Genomic DNA, 16255 nt, shown 5'->3' with positions numbered 1-16255 from the left:
GGGGCAGAACGACAGATTTGTACCTTGTCAGCTCGGGGGTTTGAACTTGCAACCTTCCGGTTACTAGTCCAACGCTCTAACCACTTATTGATTCGATTTATTACTACCACTATGCTGCTGATCATTGATTATTGATTGCCATTAACATTAGTATCTATCGACACTGAACAAAAAATATAAACGCAACATGTAAAGTGTTGGTCCCATGTTTCATGAGCTGAAATGAAAATGCTTTCAAATTGCGTGCACAAATTTGTTTAAATCCCTGTTAGTGAGCATTTCTCCTTTGCCAAGATAATCCATCCACCTGACAGGTGTGGCATATCAAGAAGCTAATTAAATGGCATGATCATTACACAGGTGCAGCTTGTGCTGGGGACAATAAAAGGCTACTCTAAAATGTGCAGTTTTGTCACACAACACAATGCCACAGATGTCTCAAGTTTTGAGGGAGTGTGCAATTGGCATGCTGACTGCAGGAATGTCCACCAAAGCTGTTGCCAGAGAATTTCATGTTCATTTCTCTACCATAAGCCGCCTCCAATGTTGTTTTTAGAGGATTTGGCAGTACGTCCAACCAGCCTCACAAGACCTGGCGTTGTATGGCGTTGTGTGGGCGAGCGGTTTGCTGATGTCAACGTTGTGAACAGAGTGTCCCATGGTGGTGTTGGGGTTATGGTATGGGCACACATAAGCTACAGACAACCAACACAATTGTATTTTTATCAATAGAAATTTGAATGCACAGAAATACCATAATGAGATCCTCAGGCCCATTTTTTTTAAAGGTATCTTTGACCAACCGATTCATATCTGTATTCCCAGTCATTTGAAATCCATAGATTAGGGCCAAACAAATGTATTTTAATTGACAGATTTCCTAATTTGAACTGTAATTCAGTAAAATCTTTGAAATTGTTGCATGTTTCATTTATATTTTTGTTCACTATATTTATCCTGCTACTGGTCACTATTACTCCTGTTTATATTACTGTTTACTCCAGTTTACAAAAGTATGTGAACCCTTTGGAATTACCTGGATTTCTGCATAATTTGGTCATGAAATTTCATTTGATCTTCATCTAAGTCACAACAATAGACAAACACAGTCTGCTTAAACTAACACTCAAACAATTATACGTTTTCATGTCTTTATTGAACACATAGTGTAAACATTCAAAGTGCAGGCTGTAGAAAGTATGTGAACCCTTGGATTTAATAACTGGTTGGACCTCCTTTGGCAGCAATAACCTCAACCAAATGTTTTCTGTAGTTGCGGATCAGAATTGCACAACGGTCAGGGGGAATTTTGGACTGTTCCGCTTTACAAATTTGTTTCAGCTGGTGTGAACCGCTCTCGAGGTCATGCCACAGCATCTCAATCGGGTTGAGGTCAGGACTCCAGAAGGCCTATTTTCTTCTGTTGAAGTCATTCAGTTGTTGATTTACTTCTATGTTTTGGGTTGTTGTCCTGTTGTGCTTCAACTGGTGGAAAGATCGGGAAGGGGGATACCTAGTCACTTGTACTACTGAATGCATTCAACTGAAACATGTCTTCCGCATTTAACCCAACCTCTCTGAGTCAGAGAGGTGCGGAGGGCTGCCTTAATCGACATCCACGTCTTCGGCGCCCGGGGAACAGTGGGTTAAATGCCTTGATCAGGGTAAGAACGACCAATTTTTTTTAATCTATTTACCTTGCCAGCTTGGGGATTCGATCCAGCAACCTTTCGGTTACTGGCCCAATGCTCCTACTCGCCAGTCTACCTGCCGCCCCAGATAGCCTTACATTCTCCTGCAAAATGTCTTGATAAACTTGGGAATTAAGTTTTCCGTCGACGATAGCAAGCTGTCCAGGCCCTGAGGCAGCAAAGCAGCCCCAAACCATGATGCTCCCTTCACCATACTTTACAGTTGGGATGAGGATTTGACGTTGGTGTGCTGTGCCTTTTTTTCCTCCACACATAGTGTTGGGTGTTCCTTCCAAACAACTCAAATTTAGTTTAATCTGTCCAAGTAATATTTTGCCAGTAGCCCTGTGGAACATCCAGGTGCTCTTTTGTGAACTTCAGACGTGCAGCAATGTTTTTTTTAGGACAGCAGTGGCTTCTTCCGTGGTGTCCTCCAATTTTACACCATTCTTGTTTAGTGTTTACATATCGTAGACTCATCAACAGGGATGTTAGCATGTTCCAGAGATTTCTGTAAGTCTTTAGCTGACACTCTAGGATCCTTCTTAACCTCAATGAGCATTCTGCGTTGTGCTCTTGCAATCATCTTTGCAGGATGGCCACTCCTAGGGAGAGTAGCAACAGTGCTGAACTTTCTGCATTTGTAGACAATTTCTTACCGTGGACTGATGAACATCAAGGCTTTTAGAGATACTTTTCTAACCCTTTCCAGCTTTATGCAAGTCAACAATTCTTAATATTAAGGTCTTCTGAGATCTCTTTTGTTTGAGGCATGGTTCACATCAGGCAATGCTTCTTATGAATAGCAAACACAAATTTTGTGAGTGTTTTGTATAGGGCTGGGCAGCTCTAGCCAACATCTCCAGTCTCGTCTCTTTGATTGGACTCCAGGTTAGCTTTTGGAGAAGTCATTAGCCCAGGGGTTCACATACTTTTCCCAACCTACACTGTGAATGTTTAAATTATGTATTGAATACAGACAAGAAAAATACAATCTGTGTGTTATTAGTTTAAGTGTTTGTTTATTTTATGACCAATTTATGCAGAAATCCAGGTCTTTCCAAATGGTTCACATACTGTTTATTGCCACTGTATATATTACCATTAGTATATTACCTTAAGTATTTATGTATTCCTGCTACTAGTCACTTTTCATCCATGTTTACATGTAAATCTGCCTATCATGCCTACACTGACACTCTTGCACGATACACACACCCAGCACCTATGCTGCTGCCATACAGTTTACTCTTATTAATATAATTTCTCCTGCTACCAGTTACTTTCTCCTACACTATATATCTACATATCTACACTATATACATGTACATATACATATCTACACTATATACAAAAATATGTGGACACCCCTTCAAATGAGTGGATTTGGCTATTTCAGCCACACCCGTTGCTGACAGGTGTATAAAATCGAGCACATAGTCATGCAAACGCCATAGACAAACATTGGCAGTAGAATGGCCTTACTGAAGAGCTCAGTGACTTTCAACGTGGCACCGTCATAGGATGCCACCTTTCCAACAAGTGAGTTTGTCAAATGTCTGCCCTGCTAGAGCTGCCCCGGTCAACTGTAAGTGGTGCTATTTTGAAGTGGAAATGTCTAGGAGCAACAACGGCTCCGCTGCGAATCGGTAGGCCACACAAGCTCACAGAATGGCACCGCGTGCTGAAGTGCGTATCATGTAACAATCGTCCAAGCTGCCCCTGGAAGGAACTAGAACTGTTTGTCGGGAGCTTCATGAAATGGTTCTCCATGGCCGAGCAGCTGCACACAAGCCTAAGATCACCATGCTCAATGCCAAGTGTCGGCTGGAGTGGTGTAAAGCTCGCCGCCGTTAGACTCTGGAGCAGTGGAAACGCATTCTCTGGAGTGATGAATCACGCTTCACCATCTGGCAGTCCAACGAACAAATCTGGGTTTGGCGGATGCTAGGAGAACACTACTAGCCCAAATGCATAGTGCCAACTGTAAAGTTTGGTGGAGGAGGAATAATGGTCTCTGGCTATTTTTCATGGTTCGGGCTAGGCCCCTTAGTTCCAGTGAAGGGAAATCTTAACGCCACAACAATTACTTCACTTGTCTCATCGCGCTCTAGCGTCTCCTTGTGGCGGGCCTGGCGCCTGCAGGCTGACCTTGGTCGTCAGGTGAGCGGTGTTTCCTTTGACCCATTGGTGCCACTGGCTTCCGGGTTAAGCAGGCAGGTGTTAAGAAGCGCGGTTTGGCGTGTCATGTTTTGGAGGACGCCTGACTCAACCTTTGCCTCCCGGGCCCGTTGGGGTTTGCAACGATGAGACAAGATCGAAATTGGGGAGAAAAGGGGGATAAAATACAACAAAAAAGAAATGGTTTGTCGAGATCGGTGTGGAAGAACTTGACTGGCCTGAACAGATCCCTGACCTCAAATCCATCTGACACCTTTGGAAAGAATTGGAATGCCGACTGCGAGGCAGGCCTAAAACTCAACATCAGTGACCGACCTCACCAATGTTCTTATGGCTGAATGGAAGCAAGTCCCTTTTCCAACATCTAGTGGAAAGCCTTCCCAGAATAGTAGAGGCTGTTATAGCAGCCAAGGGGGGACAAACTCCATATTAATGCCATGATTTTGGAATGAGATGTTCAATTAGCAGGTGTCCACATACTGTTGGTCTTGTACTGTACCTCAAATACACCAATCCCTTTTTATTTAACCTTTATTTAACTAGGCAAGTCGGTTAAGAACAAATTCTTATTTACAATGACGGCCTACTGGGGAACAGTGGGTTTAACTGCCTTGTTCAGGGGTAGAACAACATTTTTCCCTTGTTGCTGGATTGAATCACCGAGCTGACCTTTCGGTAACTGGCCCAACGCCCTAACCAACGCTCTAACCACCTGCCGTGCCAAATTTACCCTGAGCTTCCTCTCTTATTTCTTGTGTATTTGTCAGTGGATGAAAAAGTACCCAATTGTCGTACTTGAGTAAAAGTATAGATACCTTAATAGAACATTACTCAAGTAAAATTGAAAGTCAGCCAGTAAAATACTACATGAGTAACAGTCTAAAAGTATTTTGTTTTAAGTATACTTAAGTATCAAAAGTACAGGTATATATCATTCAAAATTCCTTATATTAGCAGACAACACCATTTTCTTGTTTTTAGCCAGGGTCACACTCCAACTCAGACATTATTTACAAAATATTAATTTGTGTGGCAATAGGCATGACCACGTGTTCTCTTGATAATTGCTTGAATTTGACAATTTTCTTGTCCTGCTAAGCATTCAAAATGTAAAAACTACTTTTGGTTGTCAGGGAAAATGTATGAAGTAAAACATCTAGGAGTGTACTAAAGTATAAATAGTAAAGTACAGATACCCAAAAAAACTACATAAGTAGTACTTTAAAGTATTTTTTTACTTAAGTACTTATCTTTTCCTCATTAGTTATACTTTAAAAAATATTAAATACGGCACTGTTGGTTACTGCTTGCAAGTTAAGCATTTCACTGTACTTGAGCATGTGACAAATAAAACGTGCCCCTGTGAGATGTTCCGGCTTGCACAAACCAAGGCTCGTGCAATGCTATTTACGTTACGTTACGTTATGAATGGAATAGTGGTCAATGCAATATACAATAGCATTCGAATTGGATGGTGTATCTTATCATACGTCTTGGGAGGACCAATAGCAATATCTCCGAGACCAAATTGCTGGTTGCGTCTAACAAAGAAGAATTACGGTGAGAATGTACGTAAAACGTAAGAACGAAAACGACAAAAGGTTAGAAGAATTTAATAAAAGGTGAATTGGGTCAAGGTTAGAGGAAGGGTTAGCGAAAATGCTACACTTGTCCTGGACGCACATCGAACACGTTGCTACTCGGTCGCAGTATACGCCTCCCACCCCCACCAGTCACCCCCCAGTCATCCTCCCCCACCAGTCATCCTCCCCCACCCACCCCCACCAGTCATCCACCCCCACCAGTCATCCACCCCAACCAACCTCCACTAAGTAATCTTCTGTTTTTAGTTTTTAGTAACGATACAAAACGTTCCATATACTTATTTGAGGAGCAAGATGCACGTAAAATAGCAAACGTGAGTCCCGTCTGATATTACTGCTATGGATACAGTAATTGGAATGTATTTGAAATTCATAATGGGACGCTGCATTTCTGATTTATCAAGTCAGTTTGGGTCATTGATCAACTTACACATTCGGCCATGTACATCCCATTTTTCCAATGTTAGTACCACCAGAAGCAAGGCACAAACGAAGGTTTCTGCACCCGCCCCCACTAATGAAACATAAGTGTAGAGATGCAGATGACTCTTGTATTCCACCTGGAATTACCAGAAAAATGTCAATCTCATTATCTCCTACCATTATAGCACATTTTATCAATTAAAAAAAAATAGTTTTTACAGTTTTTACATTTGACAAAAACAGTTAAATATTTTATTTTGCTGTTCAACTGTATAAGCATAGCTGAGTTAGAAGAGCTGTTGCACATATACTGCCTTTTAAAGAATTAATTTGATTTGACTTACAAGCAATGACTAAAAGAGCCACTAGCATGAAGATCATCAGGCAGTTCATGGTCTTTGATTTGATGAATATGACCCTCCGTTTAGAAGAATGCAACGAAGCTGAATTGCAAATGTATTTTCCAATCTCTGTTGTCCTTTCATGACCTAATTTTAGTGCCATCCCTATTTAGGGGTGGAGATGATTGTGGTCCAATTGAATGAAAGAGTCTTATCTGATCAGTCAATAAACAGTAGTTGTAATATTTAACATTTCTTTCATGTTAAATATTAGCCACTGTCAGTATCGACCGTCAGTAGGCCTAATAACCACATATTCAACTCTCAATTGACTGTTTCCTTCAGTTGGTATAGCCTACATTATAATTCCATTTATTTCCATTGTTTAATTTACTTTCATTTGCTGCCTCTATTAACACGTCACTGCTGTGTGGTTGTAGCTGAGGAGCATTATAAAAAAATATATTTAAAAAATAATAATAATAAAATACATGTAGGCTAATTTCGATCTTAATGGCCAAGTCATAGACCAAGTCATAACAGTTTGAACACCATGGTTAGTGCAGGCAATAGACAAGGTTATTCTACACTATTCTGCCTATTATAATTCTATGCTCACTAACCTTCCAACATTACCATGGGTTGAAGAACTGAATGTGGACATTTTCAGGGTGACAAATATGCATATTTAGATGGCTTTCTTTTATTCCCTAATATTCTGAACCATACATGTAGCGGCGGGAAGTAGGGGTGCCCTTCAAAAATTATTTACCAGAAACCCATGAGGGGAATGTCTATTAAAATACTTACACCTCATGGAAGACTATTAAAGGCCTAGTGCATTATTTTGTTCTCTCCAAAAAAAAAATATATATATATATATACACTGCTCAAAAAATGTATGGAACACTTTGTAACTCCAAGTCAATCACACTTCTGTGAAATCAAACTGTCCACGTAGGAAGCAACACTGATTGACAAATTTCACATGCTGTTGTGCAAATGGAATAGACAACAGGTGGAAATTATAGGCAATTAGCAAGACACCCCCAATAAAGGAGTGGTTCTGCAAGTGGAGACCACCTCTCAGTTCCTATGCTTCCTGGCTGATGTTTTGGTCACTTTTGAATGCTGGCGGTGCTTTCACTCTAGTGGTAGCATGAGACGGAGTCTACAACCCACACAAGTGGCTCAGGTAGTGCAGCTCATCCAGGATGGCACATCAATGCAAGCTGTGGCAAGAAGGTTTGCTGTGTCTGTCAGCGTAGTGTCCAGAGCATGGAGGCGCTACCCGGAGACAGGCCAGTACATCAGGAGACGTGGAGGAGGCCGTAGGAGGGCAACAACCCAGCAGCAGGACCGCTACCTCCGCCTTTGCAAGGAGGAGAAGGAGGAGCACTGCCAGAGCCCAGCAAAATGACCTCCAGCCGGCCATAAATGTGCATGTGCCTGCTCAAACGGTCAGGAACAGACTCCATGAGGGTGGTATGAGGGCCCGACGTCCACAGGTCGGGGTTGTGCTTACAGCCCAACACCGTGCAGGACGTTTGGTATTTGCCAGCGAACACCAAGATTGACAAATTCGCCACTGGCGCCCTGTGCTCTTCACAGATTAAAGCAGGTTCACACTGAGCACATGTGACAGATGTGACAGTCTGGAGACGCCGTGGAGAACGTTCTGCTGCCTGCAACATCCTCCAGCATGACCGGTTTGGCGGTGGGTCAGTCGTGGGGTGGCATTTCTTTGGGGGGCCGCACAGCCATCCATGTGCTCGCCAGAGGTAGCCTGACTGCCATTAGGTACCGAGATGAGATCCTCAGACCCCTTGTGAGACCAAATGCTGGTGCGGTTGGCCCTAGGTTCCTCCTAATGCAAGACAATGCTAGACCTCATGTGGCTGGAGTGTTGTCAGCAGTTCTTGCAAGCGGAAGGCATTGATGCTATGGACTGGCCCGCCCGTTCCCCAGACCTGAATCCAATTGAGCACATCTGGGTCATCATGTCTCGCTCCATCCACCAACGCCACGTTGCACCACAGACTGTCCAGGAGTTGGCGGATGCTTTAGTCCAGGTCTGGGAGGAGGTCCCTCAGGAGACCATCTGCCACCTCATCAGGAGCAAGCCCAGGCGTTGTAGGGAGGTCATACAGGCACGTGGTGGCAACACAAACTAATGAGCCTCATTTTGACTTACATCAAAGTTGGATCAGCCTGTAGTGTGGTTTTCCAATTTAATTTTGAGTGTGACTCCAAATTCAGACCTCCATGGGTTGATAAATTTGATTTCCATTGATAATTTGTGTGATTTTGTTGTCAGCACATTCAACTACGTGTGTGTGTGTGTATATATATTAAATAAATAATTTTTATTTGTTATGTTTTGGAGAGAAAACAATAATTATTACAAAAGTAGTGCACTACGCCTTTAATATACTTCCATGAGGGGTAAGTCTTTTAATAGACATTCCCTCATGGGTTTCTGGTTGTGCCATTTAAAATGGTATAGTAACAGAAGGGAATAGATAGTCAACAACATGCCATAATAATATTGCGTACATTTGTGAGTCTGACATCTCTTTAGGTTTATATGGCTTTTGTCTAAGTGTACTTTTTAAAATGATTTTTTTAAACACAGGCTGCCTTAGAAACCTCACCTTATTACTCTTGTGACCACAGAGAATTAGACACAGGTGAACACTCACTCTCTCAGAGACCGACAGTAGGTAACTAAGCCATAGTCTTATCTAGCACCTATAGTGGATCAGATGGTTGTGACTTGGTCATCTCTGCCTGTGTTGACATAAAAGGGTGAGTGAGATGTACAAAATACCTGGATGGGTCTTTGCCCAAAGGGGGGATGTGACACACTTCACTGAGTGTATGTGTGTCTCCCATGCCAGCGGGTCAGTGGGCACCCACTTCATCACTCTATACAGAGTTTTTGTAAAGCTGAAGATTTCTAGCATGCTAGCAGATACCCATAGAATTTGTCATTGCGCTAATGCTAGTTAGCGTTGGCTCACGAAATACCTCTGCCTTCCTTAATACTTTACACAGAGACATGAAAATGGTTTCCACGATTTCATCTGACACTGGGGAAGTAGATAATCCTGAAATATTCCTTTGATATGGTTAGCAAATATCATATTGCCCTTATTGATTCAAGGGTGAAATTATATTGGTCAATAGTGGCACCATTACATCTGAGTGCCACATTATATTGGTCAATAGTGGGGTTTTTATGACCCCCTTGGCCAAGTGGAGGAACTAATCGGAACGCTTCAGCCATCAATTGGCTGAAGCCACACTACACACACCTCCCCTTCTCTTTTGTCAGACAGACAGTGAGGCAGGCTGGGTTTGGTATGGTCAGACCAGATAATCACCTGCTATGTCGGGGCTGTCCTGACCGGTCAAGATGGAATGCCAGTGTAATCTTGGCGCTAGGCCCTTAATCCGGGCCCTTTGTTAGCCCCCGGGCCCACTCCCCAGCCTGGAAGCGGAACAGATTCCTGTCTCTTCATGGCCTGCCTGGGTATTATGGAAGCGTTCCACCATGACATCACGGTTCCATTCTGTTCTGATGAAACGGCTACGGCTAGTTTCAGCTTGGCCTGGTCACCAGATCCTCTACAGTTGGTTGTCCTACCATGCTGTTGGTATGTTTGCCATGACAACAAACACAACAGGATGCAAAGGTGTGTGTTGACTCATTACAATGTTAGGTTAGCAACAGAATATGCGGTATACTGTTTCAATTATGTAATTTCTTTTCATTTTTTTAATACTCATTTTCAAATATACAATACACCTACATGATGAGAGCCTCTTAGGCTGAACAGGATGCTGTTGTGTACAGTGTTGGTGTACGTCGTAGTTTTGTGAAAGATGTCAGTACATCCTCACCACTTCAATTCTAGGTTATCTTCAATCCACACAGAGGTAAGGATCAGGTCATTCTGTGTAGAAGAGGAACTCTCCATTTTTCAATGTAGGCTACTGTGCCGACAGATGCACCATATGACTCAACTTTCTCTGTTATTCATTTTCTTTTTTGGAAGATCAATTTGGCCAGGATTCATTCAAAGGCCCGTTGCAGAACTGTGCACTGCACAACCAACAATGCACCTTTTAAAGGCAATTTCTCAGATGTTTGTGGAGATCAATTCATGCTAAGTTCTGCAGAGATTTTGGCTCAAGTATACATTTTATTTTGAAGGTAAGTGCAATGCACTTGTCAATAACAAGCCTTTGAGTGAATCCCGACCTTTGCCCCTTCACACATGTCTAAAGTCAGGTTTGTTTTTGATTTTTTTTTTAACTTCGTGTGACCACACTTCCTGTTCCTGCAGATCCGTGCGGTGGTGGAGGAGGAGTTTACCTTCTCCCAGGTGCCCCAGGCCATGCTGAAGGTAGAGAAGGGACACGCTCGGGGGAAGACTGTGGTCAAGATCAGCAGCGGAGAGGACTCATCCGAGTAACCAGCGAAATGATCCTTTATGATCGTCTGTGCTAAGGCTATGTGTGTCTGTCTGAGAAGAGGCTGCCTGTTGTAGCTATGTGATAAGTAAAACCTATTCAAGTCCTTGACCTTGTGATCTTCATTGAAAGGGTAATTGAGATTCTTCGCCATAGTAACACCAATCAAGGAAACCATTTTTTGTTGTAGATGTAACAGCATTTTGTTGACATATTTACAAGTAAGACAGTGGTTAGTATGATATTGTAGCACAGTGTTGAAGTTGCTATTTAGTCATTCAACAAAATCTATACACCTGCAGAAGCTAATGTACTGTGCAGTGATGTCTGTAGAAAAATATTAAGTTGACTTCAAAAGTCTTGAAAGAACATTTACACAAAACATTATTTGGAGAATTTAAGGAGTGTTCATCTATGACATTAAGAATATGTGACCATAGAACAATAAGTGTGCTAAAAGACCAATTTACAACATTGTTGTAAGAAAACATCTCAGTAATTGACTGGTAAAGTACCATAGAAAAGAGATTTGTGGATAAAATCAGCATTAACACAGGGCTTAAGTCATTGTAAATGATATGAATACAGGAGAGACACATTCCCATACAGTTATTCTTTGGTATGCTCAATGAGAGTGAACAAATGAATTGTGGTATTTGTACAGCATCAGTCAAGTCCTCAAAGTAAAATGCTGTGCTCCTTGCTCGATAGATAGTTCTATAGCCGGGTGTAGTTTTGTCTTCAGAGTGTAGATCACTGGTTTACGGTTGTATTTCACAAAGACAGTTTGGAATTTCTGCTCTCAAGCTCAACAAATGTTGCAGAATGTCTGGAGGCCCACTGCAGACCAGCATCACAGAGCACTAAGGCCCATGGAGAAACTTCATCAAGAAGCAAGAGTATGGGCCCCACGGTGGAGCTGCATCACAGAGCTGAGCTGCTGTGGAAGGGCAAGGGCCAGATTGACATTCCATTACAGGATCTCCAAAGACCATCTTTGGGTGTGTTTTCTCTCATCAAATGTATTGAGAATCACTTGAGTTTTGTCATAACTTTGTCCACCTGTGAAAAGAATACAATACAGTTAAAGGTGTACTCCAGGATCTTAAGCACAACAAATTTGTAACATATTATATGATTTGCAAACAAAATTGGTCAGGACGTAAAATATCATATGAAATGGATGACGTAGTACACAAAACGGGAACCACTTGTCTCGTGAGCACCACTTTCAAAACTACTGGCTAAAATTATATACAAGTTTGAGTGTGTATCTTTCGGTTTGGTGGAGGCTCCCTATTCAATAGCTTGAGGACGTGGCAACATATGGATAATACAAACCACTTCCTAAACCTACCACCAGATGGAGCCAGACTATAACTATGGGGACTGAGCTGAATGCCAGAGCTCCTATCTTTGTAGCTCTTAGCTAATGATAGTAAGGCTAGCTGAGAGAGAGAGCAGAATAACTGATCTGACCTTTAATCTCCAGCACCAGGTCAGGTTTGAGGTAGCATCGGACTAGGCCGTCTGGGGTAATGCTCCACAGCTGGTTGTCTATCCCTGGCTCCGGAGGGGAGACACTCAGCCTGCTGCCTGCCATGATAATGCTCCCTGATGTCTGCAGGCAACAGTCCTCCACCAGCTATAGAGACAGAGAATATGGGTTCAGATGTGGGTGGATTCTGTATGAATACAAACTGACAAGCATGGTACAGATAAAGTTTCATTTGATTTTATATGAGAGATAATTGACAATTGTACTGGGATATGCTCAACACGTGACATGAAACTATGTTGAAAGAACGAGGAAGCCAGTTCTGCAACACTTGAAGTTGGTGGCGATGGAATGAGTGGAAGTGATGATTCAGTGCAAAAGCTTGAGCCCATGAGGTACCTTGCAGCGTAGGACTCCGTCATGGTAGATCCAGGTCTGGTCCACTCCCCCTGACTCCTCCAGGGCCTGGACCCGCAAAAGCTTGACTTCATCCAGAGGCCCTGACAGGGACATCACATCGCCCGTCTCTCTGCTCCGCAAACGGAAGTACACCTGCTTCTGTAGAGGTCAATAGGCAAACAACACACTTAACATTAGCTTGACTAGGCGAGATAAGAGTTCTTCTCACCCGACAGTGGTCATTATCCAAATCCTAACTTGAGGTGACTGCATATTATTTGCATTATGGGGTAATTCATGCAGTGATGACAAAATGAGATTAGTGCAAAAGTTGAGTTGTGTACACAGATCTCATGTTAGGATACAGTCCATGGACTGTTGTTTAGTTATAGGGAAAACTGTATTGGATAGACAGCAATATGTGAATCTAAAATGGAACCGTTCCCTGCTTCCATACCTGCAATAGTGGTCTCAGGGATCCGATTCGCGGCCAGCTGCTGAACTTACACCAATCATTCAGTTCGCTTGGCGGTAGCAGGATCTGACGGCCCCGGTGGTTACTATCCTCATACAACACCCAACTGTAGGGCAGGAGAAATCAATCCAACACAGTCAGTTGGTCTTCTTTATACAAAATCTCTGACACACCTCAAATGTAAACAATCAACCTTCCTACACCGTTTCAGTTTACAATAGCCCAGCAAAACTATGGGCTCTATTCAATCCGTATCGCGGAAGTTCAGCTTTACAGCGCGATTGAAATTTAAAGGCAATGTTCCCGCGTCAGCGGAGACTGCGTTCTGGAAATTACCTTTACATTTATATTGCGCAATCTGCATCCCTTCAGGGATACAGATTAAATAGAGGCCTGGTTGATGGTGTATTAGTTGCTTAGACAGTGCTTCAACCAACCAAGATGAATTGTAAATGAAACTCTCTCTTTAAAATGTCAATGTTTGTTTTTAATCGCCTAATAAAAACGGTCAAATCCTATCCAGGTGTGACTTACATTCCTCCGTGGATCACCAGGGAGCGTATGCGTCTATCAACCCCAGCCAGCTGCAGGTTCACCGTCTCTCCCGTCAGCACCACCCTACGGCCTCTACAGCCAACCTTACTGAACAGCGTTATGGACGGGAGGGAGAACTCCTGGAGAGACAAGAGGGAAGGGGAGGGTGGGTAAAAACGTGAGATTATACATTATGGTGTTGTAGGTACAGGACATCTCTAAGACATACAGTCACTTTACACAGACACGACTTAGGTTCACAAATACTGTACGCGTGCATCCCATGCCAACACACATAATCCACTCTACTCACATGGCTGACGGTCTGTATGGAGCGGATGGTAGAGTCAGGACCCAGACAGCCCATTGACTCAGTGTTGGGGTAATCTCCCTCCTCCAGGACAAACATGTGCTGTGTGAACTGGGATCCCTCATATGCCACCCAGCTGGAACATAACATAGAGGCACACAGTCAACATAGCGCTCTCTGAGTGTTCAGAGGGCTCTTGGACAACAGAAAAGGAAAGCCTACACTTTCAGTGTTTTTTTTCCTATCAAAAGGCACAGTATTGATGTTTACATGCTGCATTTAAAGCAGATTTTTTTGCTCACCTCCCAGCCAGTACTCTACAGGAGCGAGGGGAGAAGTCTTCCTCCAGGGATACCACACTGTCCTCCAGTACCACCACTCTGCCCTGGAACCCAGGCTCTGAGAACAGCTGGACCTACAGTACATACACCGGAGACTGACATGAGACAGGGCCGCCTAAATGTACAGTGGATTACAGTTAGGTAGTGGTGGCTGGACATGTGGGTATACTCTAAATTTGCGCAACATTTCCTCGGCGGCCCAACTGGCTAAGCAAAGGTGTCCTGTGAGAAGAATTCTATGAGAAACAGTGGCATACAGTCTGAATGACCTAAAATGATAAATCCATATTGGTCTTTCACAGCTCAACCCAAGCTGTACTGTGCAGTAGTCTAATAGTAGGCCGACTTTTTAAACAGATAAATGATGCTGTCAACTAAGTCTGAAATTCACACGTTTAATAGTAAAACTACAAAATTGGATGTTCTAAGACCACAACAATGCTTAAACCACATCAGCACACCACTTTTGAGGTCTGAGAAAAATAGAATACATTTTTTATTTTTTATTGTGTAGTTACACTTTAATTCAAGTGCTCGGGCACCGAGCACTGTTGTTTGGTTAGTAGTGTTTTTTTGTAGCACATGAGATGGAGTTTGCAAAACAAATGTCCACAGGATTGACGCAAATAATAGAATTCTGCCAGGTAGGCAACAGGCTACTTTGTAGCGAGTTAACTTTTCATTGAGAAGATTTTTGGGGAAAGACTTTCCCATCTACCACAGGGGTGTCAAACTCATTCCATGGATGGCCGAGTATCTGCGTTTTTTCTTCTTCTTTCAATTAAGACCTAGACAACCAGGCAACCAGGTTAGGGAAGTTCCTTACTAATTAGTGACCTTAAATCATCAATCAAGTACAAGGGTGGAACAAAAACCCGCAGACACTCGGCCCCTGTGGAATGAGTTTGACACCTGATCTACCAGAAGACGGTTAGGCCTATCATTAGCATTGCTATATTTTTTCCATGTTCCTTAATTTTTTTTAAACCTGGATGTTTTACTTCATATTATGAGGCATGCTTCAAAGTAGCCTATAGCTAAAATCCCATCATAGAAACTTGGAGGCAATTATTTTATAAAGACCTCCTCATATGCTTGCTCATGTTCTATTGGTTTTCTTTGAACTTTCTTTCATTGTTTAGCAGCTAAAGTAAAGGCATTATCCTAGTCATTTTAGTAACCCATGGTAGTTGTTGCATCTTTAGATCTCCCCTCTCTAAGTTTCTAACAGATATTTCCAACTCTGTCCATGAAACCGCTCACACATGTGGTATGGATTTTAGAACAGTGTTTTCCCTCAAATTGCATTCTGGAACATTTGCACCATTCTAAGTCTACAGCCATGTGCACATTGCTGTGCTGAAAATGTGAAGAAAGACATTTTAAGCTAAACATTCTGATCTGGTCCACTAGCCGGGGTATATCTCCACTCCACTACTTTCATAAGCATCATGGGAATTTAGAAGTGAGTACACGCAATGCCCACTGAAAAAGAAGTGGGTATATGGTGTAAACCTGCTTATACCCTCCACTACACGTAGGCTACTCTTCATGCAAACTGATGGTATAATCACTCCCATACACTAATGACTATGTTAAGATTGTTAATACTATTTGTTTATCACTATCTGACTTTACCTTGAACTTGCTTGATCCACCCAGGTTATCCTGAAAGTTATAAAGAAGGAAATTATGGATTACATTCTTTATCGTCACTGGATAAACAATTTCAAAGTATCCTCACCAACCTCAAAACTTATCACTGTCATGCAAGTCAAATCTTAGTATGATACTATAAATGTGATACTACTGTGAGTATTACTTTACAACGGATTACCTGGAAAACGGGCTGCAGCGAGGAGATCTTGAGGTTCTGTCCTCCCCAGTCCTCTGGGCTTCCGTAGAGGCCTTTCTCTAGAACGTAGAGCTCCCCGGAGAACATTGGGTTCTCAAAGGCAACCCACCTGTTCAGAGCACAC

At 42.6% G+C, this 16255-nt stretch overlaps 2 protein-coding genes across 2 annotated transcripts in view; one reads left to right on the top strand and one right to left on the bottom strand.

Annotated features, from left to right (window-relative positions):
- rtn4ip1 (reticulon 4 interacting protein 1) overlaps positions 1 to 10830 on the top strand; it is a 26711-nt gene extending 15881 nt beyond the window's left edge. Inside the window, exon 9 of the mRNA XM_064954037.1 lies at positions 10593 to 10830. Within this exon, the coding sequence (XP_064810109.1) occupies positions 10593 to 10721 (129 nt within the window). The 3' untranslated portion in view covers positions 10722 to 10830. The remainder of the gene's footprint in view (positions 1 to 10592) is intronic.
- LOC135526013 (beta/gamma crystallin domain-containing protein 1-like) overlaps positions 8651 to 16255 on the bottom strand; it is a 23675-nt gene continuing 16070 nt past the window's right edge. The window contains exons 11-19 of the mRNA XM_064954031.1: positions 16114 to 16240; positions 15915 to 15944; positions 14238 to 14350; positions 13939 to 14071; positions 13626 to 13765; positions 13074 to 13197; positions 12617 to 12775; positions 12199 to 12364; positions 8651 to 11781 (exon numbers count right to left, since the gene is read on the bottom strand). Of these exons, the coding sequence (XP_064810103.1) occupies positions 11693 to 11781; positions 12199 to 12364; positions 12617 to 12775; positions 13074 to 13197; positions 13626 to 13765; positions 13939 to 14071; positions 14238 to 14350; positions 15915 to 15944; positions 16114 to 16240 (1081 nt within the window). The 3' untranslated portion in view covers positions 8651 to 11692. The remainder of the gene's footprint in view (positions 11782 to 12198; positions 12365 to 12616; positions 12776 to 13073; positions 13198 to 13625; positions 13766 to 13938; positions 14072 to 14237; positions 14351 to 15914; positions 15945 to 16113; positions 16241 to 16255) is intronic.

Source organism: Oncorhynchus masou, chromosome 32, assembly GCF_036934945.1.
Source record: "Oncorhynchus masou masou isolate Uvic2021 chromosome 32, UVic_Omas_1.1, whole genome shotgun sequence".
In the NCBI taxonomy this organism is placed as follows: domain Eukaryota; kingdom Metazoa; phylum Chordata; class Actinopteri; order Salmoniformes; family Salmonidae; genus Oncorhynchus; species Oncorhynchus masou.
This window is presented reverse-complemented; position numbering and strand designations above follow the sequence as displayed.